General features: G+C 41.3%; 1 protein-coding gene across 5 annotated transcripts; it reads right to left on the minus strand.

Annotated features, from left to right (window-relative positions):
* On the minus strand, nucleotides 1-13,658 carry LOC100279001 (uncharacterized). Of its 5 annotated transcripts, none has more exons than XM_020538895.1 (18): nucleotides 12,133-13,658; nucleotides 10,062-10,147; nucleotides 9,628-9,987; nucleotides 9,460-9,543; nucleotides 8,864-8,981; nucleotides 7,437-7,629; nucleotides 5,751-5,854; nucleotides 5,443-5,649; nucleotides 4,988-5,241; nucleotides 4,696-4,914; nucleotides 4,401-4,622; nucleotides 4,266-4,319; nucleotides 4,017-4,085; nucleotides 3,792-3,929; nucleotides 3,626-3,679; nucleotides 2,814-2,873; nucleotides 1,078-1,482; nucleotides 1-969 (listed from the first exon to the last, which is right to left on the minus strand). In XM_020538895.1, exons 1-18 carry the CDS (start codon nucleotides 12,833-12,835, stop codon nucleotides 811-813), a joined length of 3,489 nt encoding a protein of 1,162 aa, XP_020394484.1. In that variant the 5' UTR covers nucleotides 12,836-13,658; the 3' UTR covers nucleotides 1-810. The 5 variants fall into 5 exon arrangements, with proteins under 5 accessions (XP_020394484.1, XP_020394485.1, XP_020394486.1 ...); XM_020538896.2 differs by having other exon boundaries at nucleotides 5,443-5,580; nucleotides 12,133-13,649; XM_020538897.2 differs by having other exon boundaries at nucleotides 4,988-5,260; nucleotides 12,133-13,612.
* Between the last annotated feature and the right edge of the window lie 1,048 nt (nucleotides 13,659-14,706).

Below are 14,706 nucleotides of genomic sequence, written 5' to 3' on the forward strand. Positions count from 1 at the left end.
TTGAGTTGAATAGACGTGCTACATTTATTACACATTCGAGGTTACAAGTATTCACAAAACAAGCACTGTGTTTTGTTAAAAAAAGATAATGCTTATGAAGCTCAACATCGGCAATAAACAGCCTTCACGCTAATAATAGATATCAATACAGTAAAAGCCCGACTCAACCCATACGAACACAAGGCAGCTCTTGGTTTACTAAATTAACTAATAGATCAAAGATCTGGTTAACCACATAAGGCTACAAGATGATGCTTTGAATTTAGCTACATACCAGAAAGCTAAACCTACATGCCTGTACAAACATGAAATGCCCTATGACTTACCGAGAGTTCATTTCACAAGTCAGAATGGAGCCACACAACAAAACATGCAGTTCTGTTAGTACATAGCAACAACTCCTAAACATGGTCATTAATGTGCGGATGGCCTATTGGTAGCTTTCACCAGTCAGTAATATTTGTCTACCCACTTTCTTTCACCACACATAACTCAATCGATTTCCTTCTTCGACATAATGTGAAGACGCCATACTGGCAATTGGGCGTATTTCACAAAACCTGCCCTTGACTAAATTAGTGAATGAATTCAGCGCATGTTGGACTCCAAGGTGACATGGGCTCAATTGGTCAAATCTTCGAAGAGCCCAATTTGCACCAAATTTCCGATTCCAGTGCGGCCACGCGCCAGCCCCTGCGGCTGTCATGATTAATGGCCAGCCCCGCTTGCTGTATTTACTTTGTCCTTTTCTGCATCGAGCTTCCAAGAATATTATTATCCAGATATCCCAAGAAGCGACTTCGCCTGCTGTCATCCACCAGGTCTTTGAACTACATGCTGACTACATTGCTTCCTTTTGGACATGGAGCTGCGGCGAGTGTAAACATATCTCTCTGGAGGGGTCTTGTTCTTCAACAAAGCTTGGTGAGAAGTAACCATGACAAGCTCCTTTTGATACATATCCCTGAGCTGGAATGTAATGTAAAGCATCAGAATCGATGAGGGTAAAATGGAATGCGAACACTTCAAAAAATTGCACAAATACAAATACAAATACATCCATAAAAAATGTAGAACCTTTTTATCTATTGGCTTTTCTGCATCCCGTGACTCCAACAAGGCAGTAGCTGGTGTTCCGGGATGACTCTTGAATGCAAGTGATTCCCCATCATCCAACTTCCGTTTGTATGATATTGTTGATGTGGAACTGTCAGCAGTGTTCCTATCAGTGTCCCTGTTATGCAGAGAAAACCTGACAGTATGTTTTTTGGTAACTGTACTGTCCACTGTGACATCTTCCAATCTCACTGTGACATCATCAGACCTTTGAATTGTTCCACCATATGATTTGTTATTAACAGAAGTAGTGGCAGATTCTGAACTTGCTCCAGGTCCAGAAGTATAACATGAAGTCCACAAAGAAGAGACGGCAGTTATCCTCCTTGCAGCAAGTATGTCATGTGCACATCCAACCAAATCTTTCTGGTAATGAAGATGAAGAATGTTATTGTACAAAAACATCAAAATCAATGCAGCAAGATCAGTTGACCAGAACAGGAATCCAATTGTTAAGACATTTGGTTGCACAAGCTGCAAGATTGTACTTTTCAAATTGATGGAAAGGTTGACAACTGAGATGTTCTAACTACACATTTCAACAATAGTAACTGACATCAACACTTAATAGCTGCAACCTTTTGGTGCATACTCATTTACTTGACCCCTACTGTACATTTGGCACATTCCCTAACATACATACATCAAAATCATCCTCTCATTGCAATCAAGTGCTTAAAATCTTCTGTTTTTACTTTTTATTCCCATAATTTATTTCAAAAAAATCACATTTAAAAGGACATGGAATCCTTACTTTTCACTTGCCAGACCTCAAAACTGAGAGTTACCATTGAACAAATACACAACCAATACACCGACTAAAGTGCTGCAAATAGGCCTTTTGTCTCGCAATTTAAACCACAACACAACATGCCAATATTAATTAGCTACTGAGTTCACTGTTGGAATAAATTGTCTATTTAGCTCCGGGTTATTCTAACCATTTCTATTTAAGTTCAATTTCAAATACCTGCAAAAGAAAGTTTAATTCCAATTCTCAATTACCATAGAACCACAAATTGTACCCTATATTTTGTGGTTCGACGGTAATTGAAATTAAACTTTCTTTTGCAGCACATAATAACAAAAGGAAAAGAAACACAGGATTAATCCCTTATGATACTATTCCCTCCGTTCACAAAAGTATGCAATTCTAGACTTGAAACTTTGTCCAAGAAAGAATGCAACTATAGGGGTCCAGGCTAGCACAGAGATGTACTCAGGTTTCTGTAGGACATGAGCATGGAGAGAATGAGAGACTCGGGGTTGGTGATGTAAGGGATCCATGCGTCTTTTACTTATATGTCTAATTCATCCTTGGAATCCGAGGGTTGCAAAAAAAATGGACTGAGAGTATATGCAAACAGATTTAATGGTGCTACTTTTATTTACAAAGTTATCTAATGGTATTATGTGCAACCAAAACCATATATATTTTGGATCAGTTGCTGATAAAGTTTACCAAAATAAGACTTCTAAAAATGCGGAGGCCAGTAGTAGTTTATAACAAATATATCTGCCTCTGTAGGATAGTAACGCTAGTATAACAAAATAAATGGGAAACACAATTCAAGGATGTGTATAATATTACTATTTGCTGTTATCACAAAGAAAAAGTATTAAAGTTCCAAAGAGAACCATTAAATTTGCTGAGAAACCAAAGGCGGAGAAATAGACACGATTAACAGCTATTTTACCTTCACTTTTTCTCTCTTAACAATCCTCTCACAAAGGAAACGTAATAGTTCCAGTTCAACCTGCCAAGAACGAGAAAAACAGAAACATATAAATATAATCCAAGAGTTTCTTCACCATCTTCAAGCTATAGCCTATAGGGCACTGATCAGCAGCAAGAAATACTACAGCATCAAGCCATTTTTAGCAAACATTATCGAAGTCCAAATCAGAGAAACTTAACCTCTGTGTTTCTTACTACTTGTCAGGTGTGAGCATAAATGTTTTAGAATGCTCCTGATGCTTCTCTGCAAATCTACTGATGTCTACATACAAATATATTCAACTGAAAATTTTACAGGTTACACAACAGTAGAAGCACAAATATGAAAGATTTGAAGTTTTGTGTTTACATGTGAAATTGTGATGCCTGCAATTTATTAGGACTACAGCAGTCAATAATTCAACAAATACAACCTGATGGACACTGCTTTTAATACCCATGGCTGATGCTCCACCCGCTAATCATGATACTGATACTTAAATCTAATGAACCAAATGGACTGGAGAGCTGTTTTGACACAATGCACGTGAATCACAAACATCACAGTGAAGGTAGTGACAAACATGAAGTACCATGAAAAGTTCGGCAGTATAAAATTAGTACTCCCTCCGTTCTTTTTTATTTGTCACGTTTTAGTTCAAAAATGAACTAGCTAGCACAAATATTCAAGAACGGAGATAGTACTACCTTAGTTAAACAAAAAGGTAGATATAATGATTTAAGCATAATATTGATCCTTGCGGGAGATGAAGTATGAAGTGGTGTGTTTACCCTCATTTGTTTCATGCCCTTGATTTCATCAGGACCATATTGTTGACTATAGGCCTGTGTGAATTTCCATAGAAAAATGTAGAGGCAATTATGATATGTAAGGATACAAATCTGGTTACAGGGTGAAGACATATACCTCTCCTGAACAATTTAAAGTATCTCTTACCTTTCTCTGTTCAATACTGTGTCTACAACAGTATGCTTTATGTTGTAACATATTACCCAATCTTTTTGTATTCATGTAAAGACCAGCATCTCTAGCACATGAAGGATGAAAAGTAATTTGACAATCTAATGTACAGCACTGCATGGTTGAAAAAGAGAAGTTTAGCAAGGTATGATTCATTTGTCTACATTTATTGGTTGAAGGTATAAAGTTTAAAAAGCAAACCTTCAAGCATGCACCAACACAGCGGTGGCATATAGAGCATGTATCTTTATCCTTGTGATGAAGCCTCTCCTTAGGTTTGATAGAACAGCCAGAACAAAAGAATAATATAATTCAGTCATATTGTATTCAAGCTGGCTTCTGGTGATTTGATCACATAACCACGCATTATAATGAAAAAGAAATATGATAGAAGATATATATATTTGCCAGCACAGAAATATTAAGAGCATAGCTAGAACAAGATAGTACCATTCCGTCGACTGGATTATGTTGCCCTCTTCTGAATGTTGTCTCCAACAGCCACTAAGGAAAGTTGGGGTAACTTAAAATGTACATAAGCTAAGCAAAACAGCAATATGGAAAGAGAAAACTAGAAATCATTACCTCAGCACAGAAAGCATGAACCCATTGACCCTTCACAGTCTTTCTAAAAGCACCAGATGTTCCATGGCATAAACCACATTGCACCAAACAAGCTTTCGGACCATTTTGGTCTGATTGTTCACCAGAGGTAACAGAATCTGAGGGCATCTCATGGCAAAGTTCACATTTCCATGGGCCAGTGGGATACACCAGACTCTGGTAGCAATCTAAGTGTACAGTAGCCTGCTGATCAAACCAGTTAATAGTTGATGGAGTGCAATTTATTTGGGACAAAAAAACAGTAACTGCAAATCACCTTACAGCTCGAGCAAACAAAAATACGGTTCAATATTGTATCACATCGCATGCATATATCACAGGGAAGAGCACTTTTCTTGGAGAACTTCGCCAGATTGAAAATGCCAAAGTTAGTTTCGTCTGAGACATCACTGTTGGAAAATGATAAATCCTTTGCTTGTGGTGAAGAAGATAGTTGGCCAATTCTTGAGGATCCAGTAATGCTTCTTGGCATGTTCTGGAAACAAACAGAAATCAATAAAAAACGATAATGCCTGACAACAACTGAACAAGCAAAGCACACGGATAACCTCTCGTTTAGCAGGTGTCACATTGTTTTCTGTCTCTTTCCTCACTGTTGTGTTTCGTGAGGTCGGTGTAACAGAAGGTGCAGTTGCAGCCAGAATAGCTAGAGCTTCCTTGTGTCTCCTCTCTGAGTTTCCGCGCTTCTTAGCTTCTCTCAGATCACGAAGAAACTGATTCACAATGATATGATCCCATTTTCTTTTATTGAAAGAATCCAACTCATAAGAAATATTCTGGACAACCTTGAGTATCAAATCTTCTGCAAGATACAAGACGGACTGAAATATCGATTCAGAAAGCTGAAGAAATATAAACACATCTAAGCAGTTCAATTTAGGACTGTGTAGACTAAATATTAATATAGTGCAGCAGCAGCAGGGGAATTAATAATGCTGACAACAACCAAAATCTTCTTGTACGGCTGCATAAGGAATAATAATGTACATGACAAAAAACTTACCATATCTCTGCTTCATAGAAACAACACCATCAAGTAGCCTGGATTGTAAATAAACTATTTCCCCTTCTATTTCGTCATCAGGTGAAAGCTTGAGAGTATCTGATGATTGTGCTTTACAGACTTCCATGGCAGTTTTGCCTGTTAATTGCACAAGTTTTGTTGATGAACCACCAAAGTCCTCGTCATGAAGAGACCAAGATAACTCTTCTACTCAATGTGGGAGAAAATAAAGTATTTTTCAGATGTGAAAAAAGAAACTGGCAATGGATTCTGTTTAATTTACAGGAAGGAGTCAGCAAAAAAATTACCATGATAACCATTTTTCTGTATAGTTTGCTCCAAACTATTACTCCACAAACCTTGCAACCTTTTCTCAATGATAGGATGAATATAGCAACAGTAACCATCCATGCTACATGGGGGAAAAGCAGGATTAAGTTAGTTATCCATTCAAATGAAATACTGCCTGTAATAATGTGCGAGAAGGTCCTGGGGGCAGCGCCCTCGAAGGATGCATCGTGGGTCCCTCTGATCCGCCAAGCCCATCGCCCCCATAGGATGCCCCCATCGCCCACCGCCTATCAACTCGCACATCATCGACAACGGCTTCAACAACACCGGTTTCTTCATCTTCTTCAACGGTGCAACTGGTGTGGCCTACAGCGTACTCGGAAAGCCTGGCGTGGCCACGCCTCTTCGTCTGCACGTCCATATATGTCGGCTCATCGTCGCCACCACGCACGCCATTGGCCTGATCAACCGATCGCAGACAAACCGCCCTCCCGAGACGTATGTCGTCCATCGCGTGATGTTTCACCAAGCAAGAGGGTTGCCTTTGCGTCACCTCCTCGGCCAGCAGCGTTGTCGTCTGTCGTCGTCCTCACCGTTGCATATGTACGTTGTCGATTTATCGGTGTGCGTCTCTCACACATGGTCTTCTCCGGTTGTTCGAGTTCTTCGCCACCATAAAGCACCGCCATCGCACTACATTGGCGTTGTCAAGGACCTTCCTATGCATCGTGGCTCCCTCGCCTCAGCAACTCTAGGAATCTCGTTCTATCGCCACGACTACCTCTTTGCCTTCGTCCAACACAACCTCATCGCCAGCGTCGTCATCTCGTCCTCGCCTACTTCGTCCACTCCGACAACAGTGGGCTGCATCGGCACCTTCTTCCTCGCCGTTCTATTGCACATCGCGACCGTCGTTGAGGCCTTCTCCGTTGGTCCCTTCAGACGCTGACAATTGGTTGGGCCTTCTACCTAGTACGCCCAATACTAGCAAAATCGACACATGCATTCGTCTATGACGTGTTTACAGGCGTGGCAAACCTAGAGCATGCCTCGTTCACGGCGGTTCAACAGCATCACCCTCGGCATAAGCTTCTTCCTCTACAATTGCATCGACTGTGTCGCCGTCTTCGTCTATGCCGCCCTTCTCCTACACCACTATCCACACCGACGTCCCTTGGCACATTGCGGGCCTTCCCGCATGATGCGCATGTGCCCACGACTTGTGCAATTTGTCTTCTACGACATCCTCGATAGCTACATCGACCACAACTACCCTACACACGACACCTGGACAACGGCTCCGCGTCCTTGCACTCGGCTACCTCGACATTATCGACACAAAGGGCTATCATCTGCATAGGCTACTCCAGTCGCAGCATTTGCACCGGTGTTCCAACTGCGTGGGGATATCTCCATTGTTCTCCAGTATATCTGTTCGTGTTGCTAACGCTACGACTGCAAGGGATGTTAGAGTACATTAGGCAACTCCTGATATGGTTGTTTAGGATGGGTTGGATTGATTGTAATCCGGAGATAACCTTCCTTATCTCCAAGCCATGTACTCCTATGTATGCACCCTAGAGACTCAATGCAATGCATCCCACGCATTATACACACATGACTGTAATGGAAAGAGGAAGAGAGGAAAGGAAAGGGGGGAGAGAGAGAGGAGACAGAGGCATCGGGAATGGGGATAGGCCTACTTGAGCAAATGTCGGCCAGAAATCTGATTTACATCAGGATCAGGACATCTATGAAAGCCATTTTGAACCAAATCCCCGTTATTAGCATTATCATTTTCCAGAAAATGATGGTCAATCGATGAAATGGCTTCCTCCTGTCCTGATTGAAATGTAGCAGTGGTTAAGTTCTTGCTTTCACTCCTAGGCAATGTACCTGTTCATACATACCAAGTGTACAAAATTAATAAAATTGAGGCTTCATTGCTCTGGAGTAGTTTAACCTTCAAAAAGGGATAATCAGATGTTCAACTCTCAAAGTTTAAAAAAACAAAAAAAGAACAGAAAAAGGCAGGCTTCATGGAACACTAGCAAGAAACTTAAGGCAATTAGATCAAAACGGTACATCACAGTTAGCACTTGGCCATTAATAAACAATAGCATCATATCCTAGGGCGATGTTGGTTTGTGCTGATGCTTTTCAAAAACTTGCTTTCAATGATGTCATTGCTTCTAGAAAACATGTTTCATGAAATGTATAATATATGTAATACCCTCGGATTATCATCCCTTAGAACTTAGAAGTCAACATATGTTCCTATAGACTAGCTTCTAGCTTCAAAACTTCTAATAGAAATGAAGTGTTGCTTCACAAATGCTGATTTAAAAAGCTAGCTGTTTGCTTCAACTTTCTGCTTGTGAGGGAAAAGGCAGAGGCTGGCTGAAACGAACAGAACCTAAGGCTGAGTCCAGCAGCTCCCGTATCATCTCCCCCGAGCGTAAATAGGAGATCGCGGTTACTGTAGATCAACCCAGCAGATCGCGGACGTGGATGCAAAAAAAGGGCACCGTCTCCCTCTCTCCCCCGAATCTGTGTATTCTCTCTTCTCCCCCTCTTTTTCACGAGCTTTACGCAAGCTGCTGGAAGTTGTCGCTGTTTTCGCGTCCGTAGTTCGCTGGACTCAGCCCAAGTATGACACATTAAATATAATTTTATACAGGCTGTACACAGTAATGAAAATTGGCAAATGCTAGCTAATTCAGTCATGACTTGTTGAAAAAAGAGAGTACAACTGCCATAAATATTAGGGAAATTTGGATCCATACCATTAAAAGATCACCATTTTGGATCCATACCATTACTATCTCACTTACATGTGGGTCCACATGAGTCAATGACATGTGGGGTTCATGGTATATATCTAAAGTTTGGATCTTTTAATGGTATAGATCCAATTGTTCCTAAATATTAAGCATTGTAGCTACAAGAACAAGGGAGATAAATAACACCCAGAATAAATTGATCAAGCCTAATTTCATACCAGGAAGCATGTACAACAAACCCTCATCCAGACATAATATAAAATAAAGACAGCATGAAAACAGTGGCACAGGTGCACAGCCATTGTAGTAATACAGATAATAGAGGATGAAACATTATTATTTGTTACCTTGTGCCAATGAACCCTCTTTAAATGACTTAACCTGAACAGAAGGTGCACACTCAGAGTTCTGCAGCCACTTGATCATTTTCAACTTCAAACCAGGGGAGTATGCAGTTGTCTCCGGCTGAAAAGGCACGTCGTTTTTTTTTCTCAAAACATATTAAGGGCAATAGTAGCATCGCATGTGAAACACAAGAATGTCACCATAGAGTTATGCATACTGATGGTTCAACTTACACCTATAAGTATAGTTTTATCTTTACTATTTATATCTACAGTAAAGATTTTTGTTGGCTTGTAAAGTTTGTTACACATAGGACTTCTCAAATACTATAAACATACACATTTAAAATCTTTAGGTCTCCAAAAATATGTTTTTATTATCTAAAAATATAAGCAGCCTACGCAAAGAATAAAAAGTTGACAAGTTGTGGAAAATATAATAATTCTATAAGTGAAAATTCAAAAGCAATGCATATGCCACCAGCTTGTGTCAGGATAAGTTGAACGAGATGTATGTACCAATTATTACATGTTGGCACACACAACTAGTAGAAACAGAGTAGCTTATAAGAACTACTGAAACATCAACAGCAAATTACCTGGAAAGCAGCTTCCACTGATTCTGAACGAAGACTTGGCTCCAATTCAATGTCATCAAGACTAATCTTTCCTTGGTCGACTAGCTGTGCCGTCAATGCAAATATACAAAATGCAGTTAGGTACAAAACCTCCATACCCTAATCTGACTATGTCAGATAAGCAAATACCTTTCTAAGAATTCCGGAAACATCTCCAGAATCGCTCATAAGATTCCCATCTGAAGAGGGTTGATCAGCAGCCATATCTGCACTTTGTGTTTCTTGAGTCCTTCCAAGAACGGGTGAAATGGTAGCCACTTCATTTGTATGTGCTTCGTTTAGGCTACAAGAACTAGTAGTAATTGTGCTGTTCACAAATTTGTCCTTGTTACTGCGCGTAAATCTCACTTGCTGTTCCTTCCCAGTAACAGGCTTTCCATCATGCAGCTCAACTTGAGCGGAGTCCAGTTCAGATACACTTTTGTCATTCTGTATGGAGCTGATGCTTTTGACAGAAGAATGCTTTGCACAAAATGCTCGCATCTCAACCTAGTAACAGATAAAAACAAGAAAAATTAATAATAATCAATCAAATATAATGAACAGATTTAAGAAGAACTAACATTATCATGACCAAACTTCCCCCATATCTCAATCTGAAGCTTGAACTCTCTTGCACATATAGGATGAAAGGAAGTCCTGCATGCTCCTAAAAACCACATGAACTTAGAAAATGAATGGATTATAAAACTAGAGCTGTTATTATTCAGAATATGATCTACAGAATACTCCTTATGTTTTATGCTGTTTTATGCTATTTGCGTTGCACGGACACCAAAACATGACTTTGAACACTGATCTGTATACCTAATATCCATAAATACTAACAAGGAATTGTACTTCTGTGAAAGCATTTTCAAAGAAAAATATACTCAAGCAATTATCGTGTTGTCAATCTTTATGGTATTAATAGCATATTAACCGTAAAACTTCCAAAAGATGTTGATGTCACAGCTCAAGGATTTCAAACAAAGAAGGACAAAATAGTAGACTTTGAATACATATTCTTTAATCTGATGGTTCCCTTGAATACTGACAAAAATGGAAAAAATAGACATACTTGCTATTACATCTTTCAAGCTTCTCAGAGTCAATTATGTAGCCAATTATGTAACTTCACATTGTGTATTCATCATAATACAACGCTCACACCGAAGGAACCAATAGTCAAAAGGCAAAATACCATAACTGAGTGTCACAGTGAACAGATTTCACCCAGGCAACTACCAGATCATCCCCAAAATAAGTTACATCCTTATTTGTAGAAGGTTTACCTTAGTCCTTAGAAATCACTAAATCTAGAAGGCGTGTAGAGCTCTATTTGTACAGAAACAATGAACAAGGTATCATAATTTATTTGCCAAAACCATCATCAATAACAAATCAATTTGACTTGCATATTAACTTCAATAACAGAGATTTGCCACAAGACAACAGAGTGAGAGAGCTAAAAAAAGATTCACTAAGCATGACTGCCAGTTTGTGAAACAACAAGATCCTGTTGAAGTGTATAAGTGGATAAACTACCTCCTCCCATCAGCTTAAGCTTTTGGGTTGAACTGGTTAGTGCGTCCACTCTAACATGGTATCAAAGCCACAGGTCTCGAGTTCGAATCCTGGCAGAGGCTTTATTTGTGCCTCCACCCATTTATTTCCACGTTTGCGCCTTTCTCTTTGGCTGTGTTTGCGCCTTTTTCTCTGGCTGCACGTGAGTGGGGGTGTTGAAGTGTATAAGTGGATAAACTACCTTCTCCCATCAGCTTAAGCTTTTGGGTTGAACTGGTTAGTGCGTCCACTCTAACAGATCCAACATAATAGCATAGACCTTACTGGTTCTGCAACTAATTAACTCCTTTTTCATTGGTCAATTTGCTTTTGTATGAGTTGTCAGTATTTTTTTCTAATGATTCATGTTGTTAAGATCCCTAAAAACCTAGAACAGCAAAACGGTTAGTTAATGAGAAACACTTGGGTTGCCTATTCAAGTGCAACTATCCATGCAACATATCTCAAATAGTCAAATGCCAGCTCTTTCACAAATATGGTTAAATCCAAATGTTGATGGCTTCAGCTTACAATGGCAACCTAACGGGAGGCATATTGACAATGACAAGACATCAATCAAGAAATGCTTGAGTGGCATGGCATACAGTCAGCAAGCAAATGACTTAACCAAAACATATTTTAAAAAATTGCTTTTAATAAGGGACTGAGGTATCTTCTCAGTCACATGCTGATTACAATGATTTAGATATTGAAAAATGGCACGCTTAACTAGTTTAGGAACTCATATGTGAATTCAGGACATGGAACTATGAAAGACACGGCGGTACAAGTTCAAAGAGTGCTGGTGCATTTTACTTTTATAAGATTTCAAATAAGTGAAACTGGGATATCACAAGAGAAGATATATAAAGGGAAAGAGAATGAATTATTGCAGCTTAAAGACACATTAGGATAAAATAGTAGAGTCTCGCTGTCCAGAACAAAAAATGGATATTGCCTTGTGATGCCATAAGGTTGTGCCACAACATATCACAAATTAAAGATTCAGGCATATAAGTCAGTTCTCAGATATAGGAGACGAATGTAGCTTGATATTAGAATCAGAGTGATTATGTTCAAAATACATACCATGGCTGCAGCGGACACATGCACCATGCATGACCTTGCAAAGGCTGCACACCAATTTTGATTGATTCTCTTGGGTATCTACTACATTGGTGACAGGCTCCATTGATTCCATGTCCTCAACATAAAACTCTGGTCTCCAGAGACTACAAAATAAATGTACAAATTCCTGGTTTCCTCCATCTATGGATGGACCAGGGTCCCTTTTGAAAGGTTTCAGAGCACCTTTCTCCTTTGGACAGAGCACACAGGGCATTAACACAGTCCTGCACGCATCGCTCCGTGTCAACCTCCGTGGCATCCCAATATTCCGGGTACACCAAACACAAAACCAGAAACGATCTGGCACAACATGCACACCATAACACTTCTGGTGCACAGATATCTCACAGTTCTTGCAATGAAGCATCCTGTTAGACACCATGTCACTTTCTCCCAAACAACAAACATCACAGACTGAACCAGCCTCGCCTTCAGGGGATGGCAGAAGTACAAGTTGCTCTAGCCCAGCATCTGCACCTAAGAGCTTCCTCTTCTTGTTTGGACGCTCTGAAGTGAGCACAAACCGTCCCCTTGCTCCTAAGAGCCAGCTCAGAGAACGCCACCGATCTTCTCTGGATCCCGGTAAAACAATGCTATCAGTCCTGCTTTGATCTAAAGCGATTTCAACCGGCTGCTCCTCTTGCTGCACAATCACTTCCTGCATGTCCTGATCACAATTATCTTTATTACTCTCATCTTGAGTAATCAGCTCTACACTGCCTCCAATATAATCCAAGCTGTCCTGAATATCATCTTTGCTCCTATCCAAATCCTTGTTATGGTTGCCCAAATTCGAGCTCAACTCTGGACTTTCATCTACTTCAAAAGCATGAGATAGATCTGAATTCTCCCCTAACTCCTTAGAGCCCACAACAGGTATCACAAAACATGGATCAATCTGGCTAGCACAGAAATGATGCTTCGTCAATAATTCCTCCAAATCATCCACTGTGAACTCTCGAAAATAGGGCTCCAACTTCTCCCAAAAGCCCTTGCGCCCGGCAGGCACTCTCGGGTTCTGCTCCAGGGGAGGGGATGGCTCCGGTTGCTGCTGTTGGGGCTGGCTCTTCTTATGATTCTTCCGCACGTCGCCCACCGCCGCCCATCTGGCAACACGGGATGGCAGCCAGGGGTCCCGTCCAGCAGCCTCCTCCCCATCAAACGGCGACCGCACACACAGTGCCTTCCTGGCTTGCTCGCACGGGGTGACGCCGGCCGCCGCCGCCGGCGTGCTCCCGGCGGGCGGCGGCGCATCTTCGCCGGACTTCCGGGGGGACGACGAGGGCGACGCGTCGGCGGCCACGGCGAGCGGAGGTCTCCGGCGAGGCGCCACGGCGGAAAACCTCCAGTGCTAGGGTTTCTCTCGGGTACGATTTTTTCGGAGGAGTTCAGATCCGGGAGCGAGAGGGAAAGAGGACTGAGGAGAGAGACGCTTCTGTAAAAATCAAAGCGCCCGTTCGCTTGTCGCTTCCCCTCGTAGTGGGCTGGGCCTCGGAGACGTGCTCGCACCTCGAGAAAGGCGCCTTCCGATACGCTGCTACGCGCACCCGTAGCCAGCTCACGAAGTAACTGACTAACCGGGCCCACAAGGTCGTGAGCTGGGTACGTGTGGCTGTAGCATTTTCCTCGGGAGGGGATATACCTGGTCCGCTGCTGTTTTTCGTTGCGCCGGGTCACGGGCTGTGCGTTGCACAATGCCGATCAACGTGTCTGCGGCACGAGTCAGTATAGTATTGCTGATGAAACAACACGACGCGTTGTGTGTTGGTCATACGTGGGCCCACTAGGCGCCCGAGTAACACGTACACCCGCTGAAGAGAAGACGGTTGCCACCGCGCTTTCCCGTGACGTGATGTGCGGGTGGGCCCGGATCTCCGTCTTCATGGGAGCCGGTGGGAACCAAGTGCCAGTGCGGTTTGGTTGGGCACTTGGGCTGGATAGTGCCCATATTGCGGCTTGGGCTGGGAATGACAGTTTGGGGTTTTCTGGTAAATTGCTCCAACGTTTTAAAAGGTGTGTTTGTGTTTAGTTTATATATATTGCCACGGCACATCAACAATATAGTATAACAGTTGTACAACACGCAAAATGATATTGACACCTCTGTTTTCGTTCACCAAAGGCGCAAAAATGTGGTGTCTACTCACCCGCCACTGCTTTACTCTCTCGTCCCAAACTTCGTCGTTGTTCGGATAAACTGCAATCATCTTCTTGGTTTGCTGATGGAGGCAGAAGGGAAACTAGATTAAATTGAAGCACACCTAACAGGTCATCATGTCCATACAATTGAAGAAATGGCACATAAGCGATGCATGTGATGTATAACGGTCCGAAATATGTAACACATATGTTTCAAAAATCATAACTATGTAATGGCTCGATTAAAATAAGTAGTAAAACTATATATATATATATATAGTGCAACAATAATATAATAAAATTAATATTTTCATAACATTACATCCATCCATTAACAATATTTGCATCATCAAATCTATAAAAATCATTAATATTTGCATAACATCAAATCATCAT

This window comes from Zea mays, chromosome 6 (genome assembly GCF_902167145.1).
Source record: "Zea mays cultivar B73 chromosome 6, Zm-B73-REFERENCE-NAM-5.0, whole genome shotgun sequence".
NCBI lineage: Eukaryota > Viridiplantae > Streptophyta > Magnoliopsida > Poales > Poaceae > Zea > Zea mays.